Here is an 18,135-nt window from a genome sequence, read left to right as displayed (position 1 = left end):
ACAAAACAATCAGCAGTGTCTACACTGGCTCTTTGTTGACAATAAAGGGAGGGGAAAAGACAAAAGTCTCTCATAGGGGTGGAAGCTTTTTGTCGCAAAAACGGAGTGTTTTTTGGGACAAAAGTCCCATTGTAGTGTGTACGCTCTTGCTGTTTTGTGCCAAAAGGCAGTTTTTGGTGACAAAACTTGCCAGTGTAGACAAGCCCTTAGTGCTAACCCACCCAGAACACCTGATTTTATCAAACTAGCCTGATGCTGGCTGTTAAAACAGTTTTACGCTGAGATGTACCAATTTCACTACTCCCTGAGGAAATGTTTGTAGTTTACTGGAAATACCCTCTGCAGAGACCCATGTTAATGAGGAAAGGTCATTTTGAGGGCTTGGCTACACTTGAGAGTTGCAGCGCTGGGAGTTACAGCGCTGGTCATACAGCTGTGTAGGGAAAGCGCTGGTGTATGGCCACACTCACAGCTACCAGTGCTGCAGTGTGGCCACAGGGCAGCTATCCCAGCGTTCAAGTGGCAGCAACGTGCTTTTCAAAAGAGGGGGGTGGGGTATAGTGTGACAGGGAGCGGGGGAGAGAGAGAGAGAGAGTGGATTTTTGGAGCCGACACTGTGTATTAGCTCCCTGCCTTGCAAAATTAGAAAATTCTCCCGACCCCTTACGCTTAACTGCAAACAGCCTGCAGACCAGATAAGCAGCTGCTCCAAGGGACTCCCTTTCTCTGCCCCGCCCCCGCTGTTTCTCTCATCAAGCAAACACTCACTCATCCCCCTGCCTGCCTCATTCACAGGGTTTATCTCATTTGATTGTTCACTGAGTTACAGATTGATCACAGCAAACAGGAGCTGTGTTTGTTTTTTAGATAAGCAGCTCCCGGAGCCCCGCGTTCACAACAAAACAAAGAGAGGCTGCATAACAAAACAAAGAGAGTAATTAGTTAAAAGCATTCTGGGATATCTCCTAATACCCTGGAGGCCAATAACAGCGCTGGTGTGTGGCCACACCCGACGAGCAGCGCTGCATCACCAGCGCTGCACTCGTTACACCCCAAGCAGACCAGGTGTTCAGCCAGCGCTGCAGCCAGGGAGTTGCAGCGCTGGATGTGCCTTGCAGGTGTGGACAGTTACTAAGTTGCAGCTCTGGAAAGCCTCCACCAGCGCTGCAATTCTCAAGTGTAGCCAAGCCCTGAGATGTATATTTGATGAATTACCACTTTTGCAATCAATTTAAACTATGAATGAGTGAACACTTTTATAACTGTCTATCTATTCCCAGTGATTGTTTTGTACTGGGGTGGGCAGGTTTTCCAGGCATTCGTAAGAGACTCTTGGCTCAAAGGGTAAATCTACAGTGCAATAACTGTGTGTGCCTGCAGCTTGTGTAGATAGACCCAACCTACCTTGGGTACCAATGGTACTGAAGCTGCAGCATCGTGGACTTCAACAAGCTCACCCAGAACCCTAGGTTATTACTTGGGGAGCTAGCCCATGCTGCCATGGCTTATTGCTACCAGTGCCCAAGCTAGCTATGTTAAAGCTATCTAAGGGTGTGTCTACACTGCAAACTTCAAAGCGCTGAAGTGTGGTCGCGTGCGAGTGATGGGAGAGACTTCTCCCAGCGCTCCTGGTAATCCACCTCCACGAGGCGATTAGCTCCGAGGGCTTGGAGTGCGGCTCCCAGCGCTCAGAGCCTGTCTACAATAGCGCTTTAAAGCACTCAGACTTGCTGCGCTCAGGGGGGTGATTTTTCACCTCCCTGAGCCAGCAAGTTAGAGTGCTATAAAATGCAAGTGTAGACAAGCCCTTAGGTATGTCTGTCTACGTGATGATCCACAGTCATGCCCCGTAATTGCAGTGCAGACTTACCCTATACTTAAAACAACCAGGAATATGTAAGGATAGTGTATTGTTTAATTTATTCCTTTCTCTTCCTGCCATTCAGCTACATTCTGGATAAACCCTCAGTTTAAAGTCCGACTGGAAGAGGTGGATGATAATGATGATGACTACAGCAGAGAGTCGGGCTGCAGCTTTCTCCTGGCACTCATGCAGAAGCACCGTCGCAAGGAAAGGAGATATGGGAAGGACATGGAGACCATTGGCTTTGCTGTCTATGAAGTAACTATGAGCTCTGTAACAATCCGTGCTCTCAGAGATTCCTAGCTTCTGATTAGCACAACCTCCTTGTCTCTCTCCCCTCTGAGAATAACAGTTCTTTATAAGATTAATAGGCTCACTTGGATATAATTAGCCTTCAAATGTTAGCTCATTGTTGAGCTGCCTCTGTACCTTGGATGAATTAATCTGTCACCCCAGCTTGTTGGGGCAGCAGGGCTTCCTTATAGGAACAGCGATTGCGGGGGGGGACGACTTAGGGTTTCAAAGGTGAGTGCCCCTGAACAACATGTATACTTCATTGCAATGGCACAAGAGAAGTAAGGGATGTGAGAGGAAACCATTGCTTAAACACTGATCCAAGCATAAATACTTGAAATAGTAATTATAGGATTGCAGAAGATGACTGGCCAAGCAACTAACTAACTAAATATAGATGTTATCTTTTTCCTGTTGGCTAACAGAACATTAGTTTCATTGTTACTGACTTCTAATTTGTATCTCTACAGGTTCCTCGTGAGGTACGTATGGAAATTCTTTCATCAGATACCAACCATAGGTAATGCATATTTAAATCAATACTTTTGGTAGGGATAACATTGCATGATGATGCATAATGTGGCTTCACTTTGGATTCAGACACTTCTTCCTTTAGAAATGATCAAAGTGGCTCCAAGGCTTTTATTTTGTATCCATCCCAGACAACCTGAAAGTTCTTTGATATTCATCCAGATCAAGGTCTGAACAGCATGTCTTACTTTTATGGAATTTTTCATTCTTCTAATGGCACACCATTAACAGGAACTGATGTACTGTAATGACATTCTGTGTGTGTTTTCTGAGGTCCTATTTTTATTCTAAATATCTCTTAGGTACTTATATTGCCTCTTATCACTGTAATATATGAGCACCTCATAATACCGCTGTGAGGTAGGGAAGTATCCCTGTTTTACAAATGGAGAACTATGGCACAGAGAGTCTAAGTGACTTGCCCCAAGTCATACAGGAAGTCTGGCAGAGCAGGGACTTGAACCAAGGTCTTCTAGGTTCTCAGCTATTACCCTGACCACTGGACCATCCTTTCTCTCTAATGGCAGCCTTTCTGCTTCTCTGGGTTGGGCCGTCCTATACTTGTTTTAAGAGGGATGGGTACAGTTCCCTTCAGAGCCCATCAACACTGCTCTTGAGTTAGCCAAAGGAATGTGATGTAGTTCTCAGACCCTGCAGGCTGGGAATATGGGAACCTGAGGTTTGATTCAGTGTGTGGCAGCCATTACATTTATTTTCACTTGTTATTTGGGCAGGAAAACTTATGTGGCACAGAGGGAAAAATGCCAATGTCTTGACCACCGTGCTTCCAAAGGACCCTCTGCCCTTTTCCAAGGTTCTTCCTTCTTATCTTTTATTGTGGTACTGTTGAAACATCCTGGTTGGCTAGACCTTTGTACTGGGCCTTTAGCAGCCTGTGTGGAGCAGAAGATTTGCCAGCTCATGGCGGTGACTATATGTCTCTCTCTGGCAGTTTGTAGGCCAGTCTGCAGTTCACTTGAAACGAGAATTCTTCCTGGCGAATGCTTCACGAGCCCGCTCGGAGCAGTTCATAAACCTTCGTGAAGTCAGCACACGCTTCAAGTTGCCTCCAGGGGAGTATATTGTTGTGCCTTCCACCTTCGAACCTAACAAGGAAGGAGATTTTGTCCTCAGGGTCTTCTCAGAGAAAAAAGCTGGAACTGAGTAAGTAAGTTTCAATCTTTGATTATGGCATGTGTTTTGTGTGAACTAGTAGCTGTTTTCCAGGAATTGGGTCCCAGAAGATAAAGGGATGAATCCTATCCAGTACCACTACCACCTCTTGCATCCCCATGCTTTTTCTAACTGATGCTAGCCTATCAGGGCTTCCCAATCAAGGGCCATATAGGGAAAACTTTAATAATATCAAGGCCATTTCACAAGGCTGCAGTTTGTACACGAGTGTGGGATTTTATTCATGTATCTAAAGGTAATAAAGGTAATAATTGGAGACATACCAATCTCCTAGAACTGGAAGGTCATCAAGTCCAGCCCCCTGCCTTCACTAGCAGGACCAATTTTTGCCCCAGATCTCTAAGTGGCCTCCTCAAGGATTGAACTCACAACCTTGGGTTTAACAGGCCAATGCTCAAACCACTGAGCTATCATCATGTTTTTGCAATCTTTGGGAATCTTTGTTCCCAAGCATTGTATTGTTCTCTCTCTGGCTGACTGTGAAGAAGGAATGTGACACAAACTTACTTATTCTAGATCAGCCAAGGCCTTTAGTCCGTGTGGCTGTGGAAACCAATATGTAGGAGATGTGATGGTTGGAAAAAGAGAGGGCTGATACAATGGATAGTATTGTGCCTTGCTATGCCAGAGATCCTGCATTAGAGCCTGTGATTTATTTGCCTGGGCCCATAAGGGTTTGGGGCTGCCAAACATTACTGAAACATAGGTACCAGCCTCTCTTGCACCCAGAAACTTGTCCCCCTGAGAACTAACGTATAGCATTTATACACGCTCATACAATATTGTGACTACACAGTACCTCTTCTCTTGTCACAATGGTTTTGCTATTTTGATTCTTTCATGGACATTTTGTGTGTGTTTCTGCAGGGAGATGGATGATCAGATCCAGGCTAATCTTCCAGATGAGGTAAGAACCCCTTATCCCCTAACCTCTGCAAGAGCAGAAACTAAGGATTCCTTTTTGAGGTTTAAGACCACTCAGAGTTCTAGCAGTCACTTGGTTTCAATTCACAGCCTGTGGCTCTGTTCAGAGAGCCCTGTTTATGTAGTCATCATAAGAGGCTCCTCCTGTTTCCATACATTCTTCTGACAACTTTTTAAAATTATTTTCTTTCTATGCTTGCCCTTTCCAGTAGAATAGGCAGCTAGAACTTGGTAGTTACTATGTGTTGTTTCCTTGCATAAGAAGCCAAAGATCCATCTTTCAGTGCCATATTCCTAACTAGCTACTATGGCTCTATTCATTTAGTACAACTTCTGAAGCTGAGTCAGTCTAGTTGTCATGTAACCAGAGGCCTCAACAGCAGAAGATCTGGGTTGAACACAGATTTTTACCTACTATAGTTTCCCATCCCTATGCAAAATGTCTCTGCTCTCTGGGGAAACTGGACTTGTGTAAGAGTTCTGATTTAGTGGTGCGAAGGTATTGCTTGAGTGATCTAAACCTAACTCCCTCAGGAGCTAAATGCATTATTTTCACTGCACAACCCCTCCCCTACTAGTGAGAAGCTGAATGTGGGATTCAAATATTCAAATGTAGGATTCTACTACTTGGCTAGTGTTGCCATGATATCTTTACTACTTCTGTATTCTCCTGTCCAGCCATGGGCTCTCAACAAATTTCCTGGGATACATATTTCCTTGCTGCATGCCTTTCAGGGGCTGGGTACTTTGCTCTTCTGAGAAGTAGCCAATCAAAAATTTGTTCTCTTTCCTCAGAAAGTGCTTTCTGAAAGTGAGATTGATGACAGTTTCAAGCAACTTTTCAAGCAGCTCGCTGGAGTGGTAAGTGTGCTGTTCTTACTGAGTTAAGATGAAGGGGCAAGTATATGGAGGAGGTGTGGCTACAGCTCTTATTCCTTTGGCGGTGGGTGGAAAAGCAACGTGTATAAAGAAAAATGTATGTTCTATATATAGCGGTCCCATTGAGGAGTCCCTACCTATTACAATATCATTTTGTGAGCAGTTGGAGCAAGTGTAACCTTGATTTGTGTTCCCAAGTAAGAGTTAAAACATCAGAAATAGAACCAAACTGCACTCGTTCAATTTGATCCTCCAGAGGAGTGACAGATAGTTTAATTTATTGGAGGACTGTGAGTGATAGAATTAAAGATTTTATTTAAAATAAAATAATTAGTTGAAGCAAACAGGCATTACAATATAACTGTACACTGCCTTTATGCGCACATTCCAAGATGAAATGGTGCATCCAGAGATGATTAGTCCCTGGATGAGAAGAAGGAGGAATATAATCTTCTCTCTAATAGTATCTTAATGGTGAATGAATGCACTAATACAAAATTAGCATACTACTATTTTTATAATCAATTGTAACAACACCCATTAATTAAGTCTACCTTTTACCATATCTATATTTCCACTACCATATTTAATCTTCTGTACACTCAAAGCGAATGTCTTTTACTTATTGCCTATAACTATCAAATATCATTCTAATTATCATTTGCATTAATGCAATTTCAGCAGTTACCAATATTCCAAACCATCTAAAAATTTCCTTACAACACCTGCTAAAATCAGCTAAAACAAAAACATATTTACTGCTTGACCATAATTTCTCTCTAACTTGCCTGTGAATTGTCTCACTTTGCTTCACTTATATTTTACTAGGCTTTATTATCATCAAGCCCAATTTTAGACTCAAAAACCAGTCCTTTATTTACATTACAATCTAACATATACAAGCATCATCTCTATAGGTTACACAAGATAATATGCTTTCCAATTATTCAGCAAAATCAGCTGGCTGTATTGTTTGTCCTCTTTCGGGTTTAGGACACTTGAGGTGTGAATTGTCTAATTCTAAATCTTTTCTCCCCATACCATCCTTAGTCCAGCCGCTAGACTAACATTTTGCTTCACGTGATGTAAGCAGATAAGTATGATTAGGCCTCAGTAGCTGAATGGATTACTTTCAAAGAAAAATGAGGTTCTACATGAAATGGTGTTGACTATCTTTTTAGGTGGCACTTTTCCCACTGCATCATTACCGAATTAATGCCTCCATGTGGTAGTAGGAGGGAGCACTGCTGCTGAAGGTTTTGCCTTGACAGTTTATGGTAATTAAAGTTGAACATGAGCTCCCTGTGTGATGGTAATTAGCTAAGAGGGCAAACACAGGCCTGGTCTACACTAGGCGTTTAAACCGGTTTTAGGAGCGTAAAACCGATTTAACGCCACACCCGTCCACACTAAGAGGCCCTTTATATCGGTATAAAGGGCTCTTTAAACCGGTTTCTGTACTCCTCCCTAACGAGAGGAGTAGCGCTAATATCGGTATTACCATATCGGATTGGGGTTAGTATGGCCGCAGATCGACGGTATTGGCCTCCGGGCGGTATCCCACAGTCACCACTGACCGCTGTGGACAGCAATCTGAACTCGGATGCAGTGACCAGGTAGACAGGAAAAGCCCCGCGAACTTTTGAATATTTCCTGTTTGCCCAGCGTGGAGCTCCGATCAGCACGTGTGGTGATGCAGTTAAAAATCAAAATAAAAAGAGCTCCCGCATGGACGATGCGGACGTGATCGCTGTAAGGGCAGGCAAATCTGTTCTATCAGCGCTCCGTTACAGAAGACGAAATTCAAAATCATTTTTAAAAAATCTCCAGACAGATGCCATAGCAGGGACTCAGCGCACTGCTGCGTGACAAGCGTAACGGAAAGCCAAAGAATCAAATGGATGCTCATGGACTGGAGGACTCAAGCTATCCCACAGTTCCTGCAGTCTCTGAAAAGCATTTGCATTCTTGGCTGAGCTCCAAATGCTTCTAGGGTCAAAAACAGTGTCTGCGGTGGGTCAGGGCATAGCTAGGCAATTTACGCACCCCCCCCCCCCCCCAGAAGTGAAAGGGAAAACAATCCTCTCTTGACTCTTTTACATGTCACCCTATCTTTACTGAATGCTGCAGATAGACGCGATGGTGCAGCACTCAACACCAATATCCTTGCTCCCCCCACGCTATGGATGGCTGATGGTGCAATATGGCTGGTATCCGTCCTCATCATCAGTCTATTGGCACATGGGGCAGTGCAAAAGGACTGGTAACCATGCTGACTAGCATCCGTCAGGTCGATCAAGGGCGCCTGGCCCTAATTTTTCCTGGTAGATGGTACAGTATGGCTGATAACCATCGTCATCATAGCAACAGGGGGCTGAGCTCCATCAGCCCCCACCCTTCATGTGTAAAGAAAAGATTCAATTGCCCCTGGACTAGCAGAGGGATGCTGGGCTCCTCTCCTACACACTCCTTACTGTCCTGTCTGGACTATCATAGCAGCTGGAGGCTGCCTTCCACTCATATCTCACTAACAAGTCACTGTGTCTTATTCCTGCATTCTTTATTACTTCATCACACAAGTGGGGGGACAATGCTACGGTAGCCCAGGAAGGCTGAGGGAAGAACGGAATGAACAGGTGGGGTTGTTGCAGGAGCACCCCCTGTGAATAGCATACAGCTCATAATTTCTGCAGGATCTGACACACAGCAGCTGTGCTCTCTGGTTCTATGATACAGTGGTTCTCTAGTACACTTGCCCATATTCTAGGCAGGACTGATTCTATTTTTAGATACCAAAAAGGAGGGCTTGACTCAGGGAGTCATTCCCAATTTTGGCTTTTGCGCCCCTGGCTAAGAGCAGCCAGGGGCACTTATGACGCAACAGATGGTGCAGTGCAAAAGGACTGGTAGCCACGATCATCTTATTACCAATTTATGGCATGGTAGATGGTACAATATGGCTGGTAACCATCTCTGCTATCATGCAAAAGCATGCTGCTGTGTAGCGCTGCTGAATCGCCTCTGTGAGCGGCATCTAGTACACATACGGTGACAGTCACAAAAGGCTAAACAGGCTCCATGATTGCCATGCTATGGCATCTGCCAGGGCAAACCAGAGAAAAAAGGCACGAAATGCTTTTCTGCCGTTGCTTTCCCAGCGGAAGGAGTGACTGACGACATTTACCCAGAACCACCCGCGACAATGATTTTTGCCGCATCAGGCACTGGGATCTCAACCCGGAAATTCCAAGGGGCGGGGGAGGCTGCGGGAACTATGGGATAGCTATGGAATAGCTACCCACAGTGCAATGCTCCAGAAATCGACGCTAGCCTCGGACCGTGGACGCACACCACCGATTTAATGTGTTTAGTGTGGCCGCGCACACTCGATTTTATACAATCTGTTTTGTTAAACCGGTTTATGTAAATTCGGAATAATCCCGTAGTGTAGACGTACCCACAGTCTTTCGATGTATAAGCAAGGTAATATAAAGTAGGAGAAAGGAGCTGGTATTACCTCTGTACATGGCATTAGTGAGACCGTTCTGGTGTCCACATTTCAGAAAGGTTGTTGAACAATTGGAAAAAAAGGTACAGAAAAGAGCTACAAAAACAATTCAAGGTCTGGAAAACATACCTTAGTGTCAGAAACTTAAGAAGCTCAGTCTATGTAGTTTACTCAAGAGAAGAATGAAAAGTGACTTTATCCTGTTCCACAAGTAAATATATGGGGAAGAGATTTCTGAAAATAGACAGCTCTTTAATTTAGCACAAAAGACACAATGAGATCCAGTGATTGGAAGCAGAAGGTAGACAAATGGATTCTTCATCACCTGAAGTCTTCAGATCAAGACTGGATACCTTTCTAAAAGATTTGCTATAGCTCAAGTAGAAATTATGGGTTTGATGCAGAAATTATTGGGTGGGATTCTCCATCTTGTGCTATGCAGAAGATCAGACTAGGTCCCTCCTGGCCTTTAAATCTATGAATCTCAAGTCACCGACTTCTCACAGAAATATGGAGGGTTTGGTCCAAGTCATTTTAACCAAATTCAAATTTGAGTAATTACATTCTGCCTCTAAAATGTCTCCGGAAGTTTCGGTTGGATAGCATATTCTTCACTTCCCATCCTAAACTAATGTGTGGTGTTGCTTTGCACTGTTACTGCTGCCACAATTCATCTAATAAATGTGGCTGCATCTTAGCAATGGCTAGTTCTGTACATAATTTGTACATCAGTTTAATCACTTTGGGGTGAGAGACAATAGAAATGCAGAATTATTTCTTTGGTTCTTCTAGGATATGGAAATCAGTGTCTCAGAACTGCAGACTATCCTCAACAAAATCATAAGTAAACGTAAGTAATGGAAAAAACAGCATCACATAATTCAGCTGACCTATTAGTGTTATAGTCTGAATCTGGGTATTTCTTGGTCAGTCTCTGTAATCTAGTGTACCATGTGGTTCTCTTCTTGAAGTAGTACCAGCAGTCTGATGCACCCAGACTGGTAGCTGTAGCTTGGGCACTGGCACTCTTTTTTGAGTATCAGTATAGGAGACAGAATCAATATATTTCTCTCCTCCACTGGTTGGAAGCAGTCTCATTATCTACTAGCAGAGGATGGAAATGAAAATAGTTATTGCCTCACTCCTGCTTTAAGGTTGCATTCTTACATGAAATCTGAAAAGAACACAAAAAAGCTCAAGTGTTTGTAATGAGGATGCTAGCTTTTCACACAGTGCATTATAAACAACTCTGCTACGTGCCTTAACTTTGCCCCCTCTTTGCTTTAAATTCCAGATAAAGACCTCCGGACTAAAGGGTTCAGTACTGAGTCATGCCGAAGTATGGTGAACCTCATGGATGTATCCTCCTTCTGCATCTTTGTTACATCCTGGCCCTTTGGGCTGTGTCATGCCTGTAAGATGTAGACCAGTCATGAGGGGATTTTTTTTTTAATTAAGTAAAAATGACATAGCTGCCAGGGTGCTAGTGTTTAGTGGAGACTTTGATTGGTTTCTTTTTGGGGTGTGATGGGAGAGGAAGTTCCTCTTCAGGAAGTCAGCTTGCAAACATTTCTCCTTAACAATTTTTCCTGAATAGAGAGATGGAAATGGGAAATTAGGACTGGTGGAATTCAACATCCTCTGGAACAAAATTAGGAGTTACCTGGTAGGTGAAGTTGCTATTGATCCCCTGCTTCTGCTTCTGCTTCCTTTAGCTTATCCATATCAATGACAGATAATTTCCAATGTCACTTGAAAATGCTCTGGTACCAGCACTGAAAATTTGGTGCTTTTTTTAATCCAGTCTTTGTTGTTCGTGTACACAGCAATGTGGTATTTTTGCACATTTTCAGTACACTGTGTGACTCTATTACAGTCCATGAGATTTGCTTACCCCACTGCAGGAGTGTCCAGTACCCTCATGTGTCCTTTTTTGTTTTTTTGTTAAGACTGTCTTTAGGAAGTTTGATTTAGACAAGTCTGGATGCATGAGTGCCTATGAAATGCGAATGGCACTGGAGTCTGCAGGTGATGTATCACATACTTTGATGGAGTTAACTTATTACCTTGCATTTAATTAATTTGTCAGTTAATTCATAATCTCTTCCATCAGAAACCAAACAACTACCATTTGTACCCTTTATTCCAACCACGATGGAACCAAGGTTTTGATAGGTTTGTCCAATAATCCATCTAGGCACTGTAGAAAAATGATCAAACGGTTGTACAATAGGTTAAAATTCTGAGCAAAGCTAAAGAAGAGAGCTCCAGTAAGATCTGTGCAACTTTATTTTAGATGTAGCTGACCTAAGCGCTACTGTGCTCTGCACAAGAAATGATGTGCCCTCTTGTGGTTGCACAGAAAACCTGAGTAGTTGCTTGTTACAATCCAAAATGACAAGATTTGATTGGTAGTAGCAAAGAATAATCATATTGGATCAGATCAGTGGTCCATCTAACAGTCTATCCCATTTCCAACAGTGCCCATACAAGCTGCTTCAGAAAGTTATGGAGTAACCTGCCTACAGAGAAAGTTTCTTCCTAACCCCTCTTGGCTAATGTCCTACAACATAAATATTTATATCCCGTCCAAAACTCTTGGGTTTTTTAATCCTTACTATAACTCAGAATATTCTGGTTATCCATATAAATGGCCAATCCTTTTCTGAATCATGCTAAATTCTTGGCCTCAGTGATGAATAAACAGATCTCTCTATACATACATGACTTTCCAAGACTGGTCTGTTTAGTCCACATAATACCTGTGTGGCCTGAAATCAAGTGATGTAATGCTGTTTTAAATTGCTTGACTTTTTAATATAGTAATGTCTTGACAGGCTTTAAACTGAACAAGAAACTGTATGAATTGATCATCACCCGTTATTCTGAGCCTGACTTGGCTGTTGACTTCGATAACTTTGTGTGCTGTTTAGTGCGACTTGAAACCATGTTCAGTGAGTACAAATTTCTGAGAGTATTTTTATGTTTCTAACTTGTTGTTTCTTACCATGTGGGTATGAATTTCCTGTTATGGTACTATACAGATATTGTTGTGCACAACCCAGCTGGAAATCAGACTCTAACCTACTCAGCTTTAAAATATTCTCTTGATCTGTGCCAGCTCATGAAGTTTGGGTACTAATGCCTATGGTACCAAATAACCCATTTGGTGCTGACAGTGAGTATTTTCCTAACAGTCAGCATTTTGCATTGGCATTATTCAAACTCTTAACTGTGAGCCACTGGTTGATGGTGCTACTCACAGAATATTTAATAATTGTTGTAAAGCTAGTTCTTGGGATTAGCAGACTATAAAAGATGGTAGATGGCAGAAGGCAGGGATAGCTCTTTGATGGAGAGATTACTAGTTGAAGTATCTGTTAGTAATTTTATTGCAAATATCCGCACTCCCATTTATTTTTTAACCCCATCTTTAGATTTGAAAGGGCTAGGTCCTACCTTTATTCTGTTGGTAGCAAGAATTGTACGTGTTTCATTCAATGGATTCTGATGCCATGTTGGATTAAAAAGCAGTAAAGGGAAGGTAAACGTTCTCCAGCAAGTTTTCTTGGTGAAGTGGTACCGTCTCCATTTGGAGAGAATTCAGATGTATACTACTTTCTATAGGAGGTCTGAGAATTACCCATTGGCATAAACGTTTTTAAACGGTGCAATTAAAAAATAATAATTACAAACCATTCCCCTCTTCCCCCATCTCTATAGGGTTTTTTCAATCTCTGGACACAGATAAAGATGGAGTTGTCACTTTCGACTTATTTAAGGTACATACTTTTTTTCCCTCCCCTGGTTTGTGTGGGTCTCTTACTTCTCATAGCTGGTCCTCTGGAGTAGATATTAACACCTCCCATGTTAGTCTTGCTCCTCCCCTTGCTCATTATTCTAGGAGTCATAAGAACAATAATTACAATTCACTACACATTCAGCCACAAAAGAGGTAGTGATAGTGTTCTCCAGTATTTAGTGCAAATGATAGAGAATTAGGATTTCTTGGTTCTGTCCCAGCCTTCTCACCAATTTTGGGCATATTAGTGTGCCTCAGTTTGCCCATCTCTAGCAAGAATACCTACCTCATACAGATGTTATGAGGCTTTGAATTTATTAATACTTACTGCTGCAACTACTAATTTGTGGTCCTTGATGAAAGTGACTATGGATATGCAAAGAATTATAATTAATTACTAATCTGTAAATTTGTCACAAACACCAGTTTGCCCCCCCAAATGTTCCCATAAACTTCCTCAGTTTTTAATACAAACTGGTAGATTTACCAAGTCGTTTTGATTTATTTTATCCCAGCAGAGTAATGATGTCAGCTAGTGGTCTCCTCATCTGGGGCCTGATCCAAAGACCACTTTTAATAGAAGTCATTCCACTGCTTTCAATGGATTTTGGATCATGCCCTTAGGATGGATATAAAGTAGAGTCTGAAAGGCTTGGAGCGAGAAGAGGGCATAGACACACACTTTTATTGTACAAACAAACATGTTATGCTATACATGCTTTGGAGTGTTCCTCCCTTTAGATGTAGTACAAAGAAATATACACTGATTCCTGGTTAATATGGTAATGGTTTCAGGTGGAAATGGAGATGCAGGTTCCTGGAGATGATTCACATTCTCTTTCTTTCTCCTCTGCAGTGGTTACAGCTAACCATGTTTGCTTGAAGAAGACAAGGAGCCACTCCTACCCAGCCATTCAGCTTTCTTCCCCATGTAATCTCATCTGCAAGTGCCTTTGCCTTGGGATAAGGGGGAGAGGGGTTGTCTCCTCCTCCTTGCTGCCTCTACTCACGCCTACAGAAGCCTCACTTTGGACAAGGGGACCCCACGCCAATGCATGGAGATACTCTTATCAGTTCCTACCCTCATGCCTGGTTGACTTGTCCTTGCAAGCCTTTCTGCACCTTCCCTCAGGCAGCTAAAACCATTCTGTTTTTAATTTTTAGTACAACATTTTGGTGAGAAACTGCAGGACACAATGCCAAAGCCACATATGGGCCTTCTCATTCAATTATGTGCTCATTTTTTAAAAATGGATAAGTACGTCTGATGATGCTACCCTCTTGTAGAGCCCGCCATGCACAGTATCCTAGAAAATTTGCTGCTTTCCCAAGGTCACATTTTCTCCACACTTTGCTTTTTGGATTTGTTCTTGATTGCTTTGTTAGTGAAGATTCTAACTAAAGTGCTAAATATTACAATTTGCCAAGGCAACCTCTTCTCCCCCTCCCTGCCTGTCCCTGTATTACTGGTCTTTACTCTCCCCTCGCCCACCCCCAGAACTTCCATTTCAGCCTCTGGCTTTTTGTTTTTAAATTTCCTGAGACAGACCCCAAAAGGATTAGGGCTGTAGCTGCAGGTCTCCTTCAGTGAGCCCTATTCCATGCTCTCTTTACACCTGAGAATATGCATGAGAGAGGAGCAGTGAGAAAGGGCCCAGCAAACTGGAATGTATGCATTTCATTCATGGTGCACTGTGAAAAGCCTTCATCTTGAGATGGCTGACCTGGGATTTCTTGTGCCTCAAGACTACAATAGCCAAACACCTTTCACCTATTTCACCTTTGCCTTTGCACACTTCTGGTGTATTTATCCAAGCTTAAAGTGGCATGAATGTTCTCCAAAGCTCTCTCTCCCTGAGGTCAAACTGTTCTTGTCATTTGCTATTTTTTATATTCCTGTATGTGATAAGGGGATTTTGAGGTGATTAGCATGCTTATTTAACATTGCCAGGAGTGTCAATATCAGGGATTAAGTTACACACACATACTGAGTAGTTTTATTTTGTATTGTAGAAACCGAATGTTTTAATTCCAAAAATAAATTTTAAAAGTACTATTAAAACTGTTTTCTCTGTGTTTATTCCTTTCTGTTCCTTTTAAAAATGTAGCTATCCTGTCATTTTGGGTTGTTAGATTAGCGCATCTGCAGAAAGCTCCAATAAAAAGCAAAACAAATTCTATATCCAAGTTTCTCTGGTTCAGACTGGCAGGGGCGGCTCTAGCTTTTTTGCCGCCCCAAGCACAGCAGGCAGTCTGCCTTCGGCGCCTTGCCTGTGGGAGGTCCCTGGTCCCGTGGCTTCGGCGTACCCACCGCCGAATTGCTGCCAAGTCCACGGGGACGGCGGACCTCCTGCAGGGAAGCCGTTGAAGGCTGCCTGACTGCCGCCCTTGCGGGGACTGGCAGGGCACCCCCCTGCGGCTTGCCGCCCCAGGCATGCACTTGGAGCAATGGTGCCTGGAGCTGTCGCTGCAGACTGGACTTAAGTGGTTATGTGCCAAGGTCTGGGCCACAATCAGTCTCCAGAGAGAAATATTAACTGGCACTCTGAATTGTGGAGTTAAAGTTAAGGTGTAAAATATACTGAATCTGAGAAGCCAAATAGTGTGCATTTAAAAAAAAAAGTGCCTACTTACCACTCATGTTGAAAATATAATACTCTTTAAAATCAATTCTAGCATTCTGATTATACTATTGGAAACCTGGGGGCAGATAGTCATCAAGTATAAATTGTTTATAGCTCCACTGAGGTCATGAATTTGGAACTATGACAATTACGACCCTATAAAAACTTATATCAGATGAAGCTCTGCCTCAAACAGATTAGTAATAGCATGGGAGACAGAAAATGGGATAATTTGGATTATTGACTACAATAATTTTACCAGTAAGCATCATAGATGAATCCATGTTTGAAGGGTTTAGGGATTTTGAATATTTTAATCAGACTGTTAATTTAGTTTAAATAATTTGTTTTATATGTTAGAAGCATAACTATCCTTGGCTTTGGTCACTAAAACAATCATTCAGCGAACTTGGCTCTTTAGCTACAAAACTGTGCAAGTGAGAGAATGTTTGTAAAGTGCTTTGAGATCTTTAGGTAAAAAGTTCTAGGTATAAGAATGAAGCAAAATTCTTTTATATTCAAGATATTGCCTGGCCAGATTCCAAATTGATTAAGGATATCAAAAATCCATACTGTTGGCTATTGGTATATAAAGTGAGATCTGCATGTTACCAGTCTGAACACCTGTCCTCAATTAACCCATGGCTTTTTTTTTCCTTTTGGGCGCTTCGGCAGTTTGAGGTTTTTGGTTTTTTTTAATTCATCTGTCTCGCATAATTTTGTATTTTCCCGCATAACAAACATTTTGCCTACGTCCCCCAGTTCCAACTTTCACACTAGAGGCCGCTGTGGCGCCAGAACAGCCAGCTGCATTTATGCGCCACAGCGGCCTCTGGTGGGGAAAAGGGGGAACTGCAGAACTTAGGCAAAATGTATTTTATGCAGGAAAATACAAAATTCTATGCCAGTGCTGCAGAATTCCCCCAGGAATAGAAGTTCACATAGCACCCTGCCTGCGGAGCCAGGTTAGAAGAGAGTGGGGCACACAAGACTGCTGGGGGAGTGTCACAGACGGGTTCAGAAGGGCTAGTGGGGGGGGGAGAGACTGGAGCATGGGCTCAGGAGCTAGTGGGGTTACTGGTTGAGCCTGGGGATGCGGGGATGCAGAGACCTGTGGGGATGAGGGGTGTGGGGACAGGGGCAGATGTGCCTGACTGAATGGGAGAGGTTTGGGGTCAGCCAAGGTCTGTATGGGGGAGGCATCCCAACACCCTAACAATTCCCCCCCCGCCCCTCAAGAAAAATCTCCCACCCACACCCAACATCCTCCAGGTTCACTCCTAGGCTCCTTCCCTCTCCCTCAGCTCCTCTGTTACCCCTGACTTCCCCAAGCCTGTGCACTGCTTCTGATAGGTGCAGAAAATACAGCTGTGTATTGTAATTTAAATGAATTACACAACATTCTGTATTAACATACCTAGCAAGGAACCTATTTGTCAAAAAAAATCAATTTTTTATCTGTATTGTTAGACATGCTTGCTGACAAATATTTTGAAATACATTACCAAAATAATTGTAAGTGGCAAGAGTATATTGTGTTATTTTGACAAAATATGCAGCGTTTTGCAGAATTTTCAAATATGTGCAGAATTTAATTTTTTGGTGCAGAATTCCCCCAGCAGTACTGCAATGTAGATATTTGGGCTCAGTGAGGTTCCTAGAGTCAAAGCTCAAGCTCAAACATCTACACTGCAGTTAAACAGCCCTTTAGCCTGAGCCCTCTAAGCCGGATTCAGCTGCCACAGGCCAGCTGCAGGTATTTAATTGCAGTGTAGACATATCTAAGAGCCAGTGTGACAGAGTGTGAGTAGCCTAAGGCTGACTCACCACTCTGTGCACTTGGTAAGTGTCCCCACATGAGCAAAAGTGCCAAGATAATTTAATAAGTACCAACTGATTAACCAGTCAACAAGAGGATTCAGCTCATCAACTGAGGATGTCAGAGAGAGAGAGAGAGAGAGAGATGGACAGACAGAAAGCTAGAGGGAAAGGAACATGAGCCCAGCATCTCAGAGAGGTGTGATGTCTCTTCCCCTCCTGCCCTGTGCCTTGGCAGTTAGGTAAAGGCTTGGTGAAAAGCCTTATGCTGCAAAGAACATTGTAAATAAAGCACATAGCATAGAACTTGCCAGTGGTGTGCATGAAGACTGTGCAGTAAGGAATCCAAGATGAGAGAACCCTGTCACAGACAGTCATGGACATTTTAAAGTGATACCTCACAGCTAGGGTTGCCAACTTTCTAATTCCAGAAAACTGAACACCCCTGCCCTGCCCCACCCCACCCCTTTCTGAGGCCCCACCCCCACTCACTCCATCTCTCCTCGCTTGCTCTCCCCCACCCTCACATGCTCATTTTCACTACAAAGCCCAACAGGCACCAGGAAAAGACCAGGAGCTGCAACAGTTCTAATATGGGAGATGGACTATGTGATTCAGATACCCTTCACCTCACCACGGAGAGATTTTAAACACTACTAGAAAATTAAACTTTTAAAACTTCTTCTGAAGTGTAAAG

The 18,135-nt window shown here is 43.0% G+C and overlaps 1 protein-coding gene across 4 annotated transcripts in view; it reads left to right on the top strand.

Moving 5' to 3' along the window:
* CAPN1 (calpain 1) overlaps positions 1–15,053 on the top strand; it is a 50,810-nt gene extending 35,757 nt beyond the window's left edge. For all 4 annotated transcript variants that reach the window (XM_045025767.1, XM_045025768.1, XM_045025766.1 and 1 more), the window contains 12 exons: positions 1,947–2,122; positions 2,629–2,640; positions 3,642–3,853; positions 4,751–4,790; positions 5,603–5,668; positions 9,987–10,044; positions 10,489–10,553; positions 10,792–10,860; positions 11,144–11,222; positions 12,032–12,148; positions 12,918–12,976; positions 13,853–15,053. In XM_045025767.1, the coding sequence (XP_044881702.1) occupies positions 1,947–2,122; positions 2,629–2,640; positions 3,642–3,853; positions 4,751–4,790; positions 5,603–5,668; positions 9,987–10,044; positions 10,489–10,553; positions 10,792–10,860; positions 11,144–11,222; positions 12,032–12,148; positions 12,918–12,976; positions 13,853–13,879 (980 nt within the window). In that variant the 3' untranslated portion in view covers positions 13,880–15,053. The remainder of the gene's footprint in view (positions 1–1,946; positions 2,123–2,628; positions 2,641–3,641; positions 3,854–4,750; positions 4,791–5,602; positions 5,669–9,986; positions 10,045–10,488; positions 10,554–10,791; positions 10,861–11,143; positions 11,223–12,031; positions 12,149–12,917; positions 12,977–13,852) is intronic.
* Positions 15,054–18,135: the final 3,082 nt, after the last annotated feature.

The sequence above is a fragment of the Mauremys mutica genome, chromosome 7, assembly GCF_020497125.1.
Source record: "Mauremys mutica isolate MM-2020 ecotype Southern chromosome 7, ASM2049712v1, whole genome shotgun sequence".
NCBI lineage: Eukaryota > Metazoa > Chordata > Testudines > Geoemydidae > Mauremys > Mauremys mutica.
The sequence above is the reverse complement of the archived record's forward strand: the minus strand, read 5'-3'. Positions and strand labels throughout refer to the sequence as shown.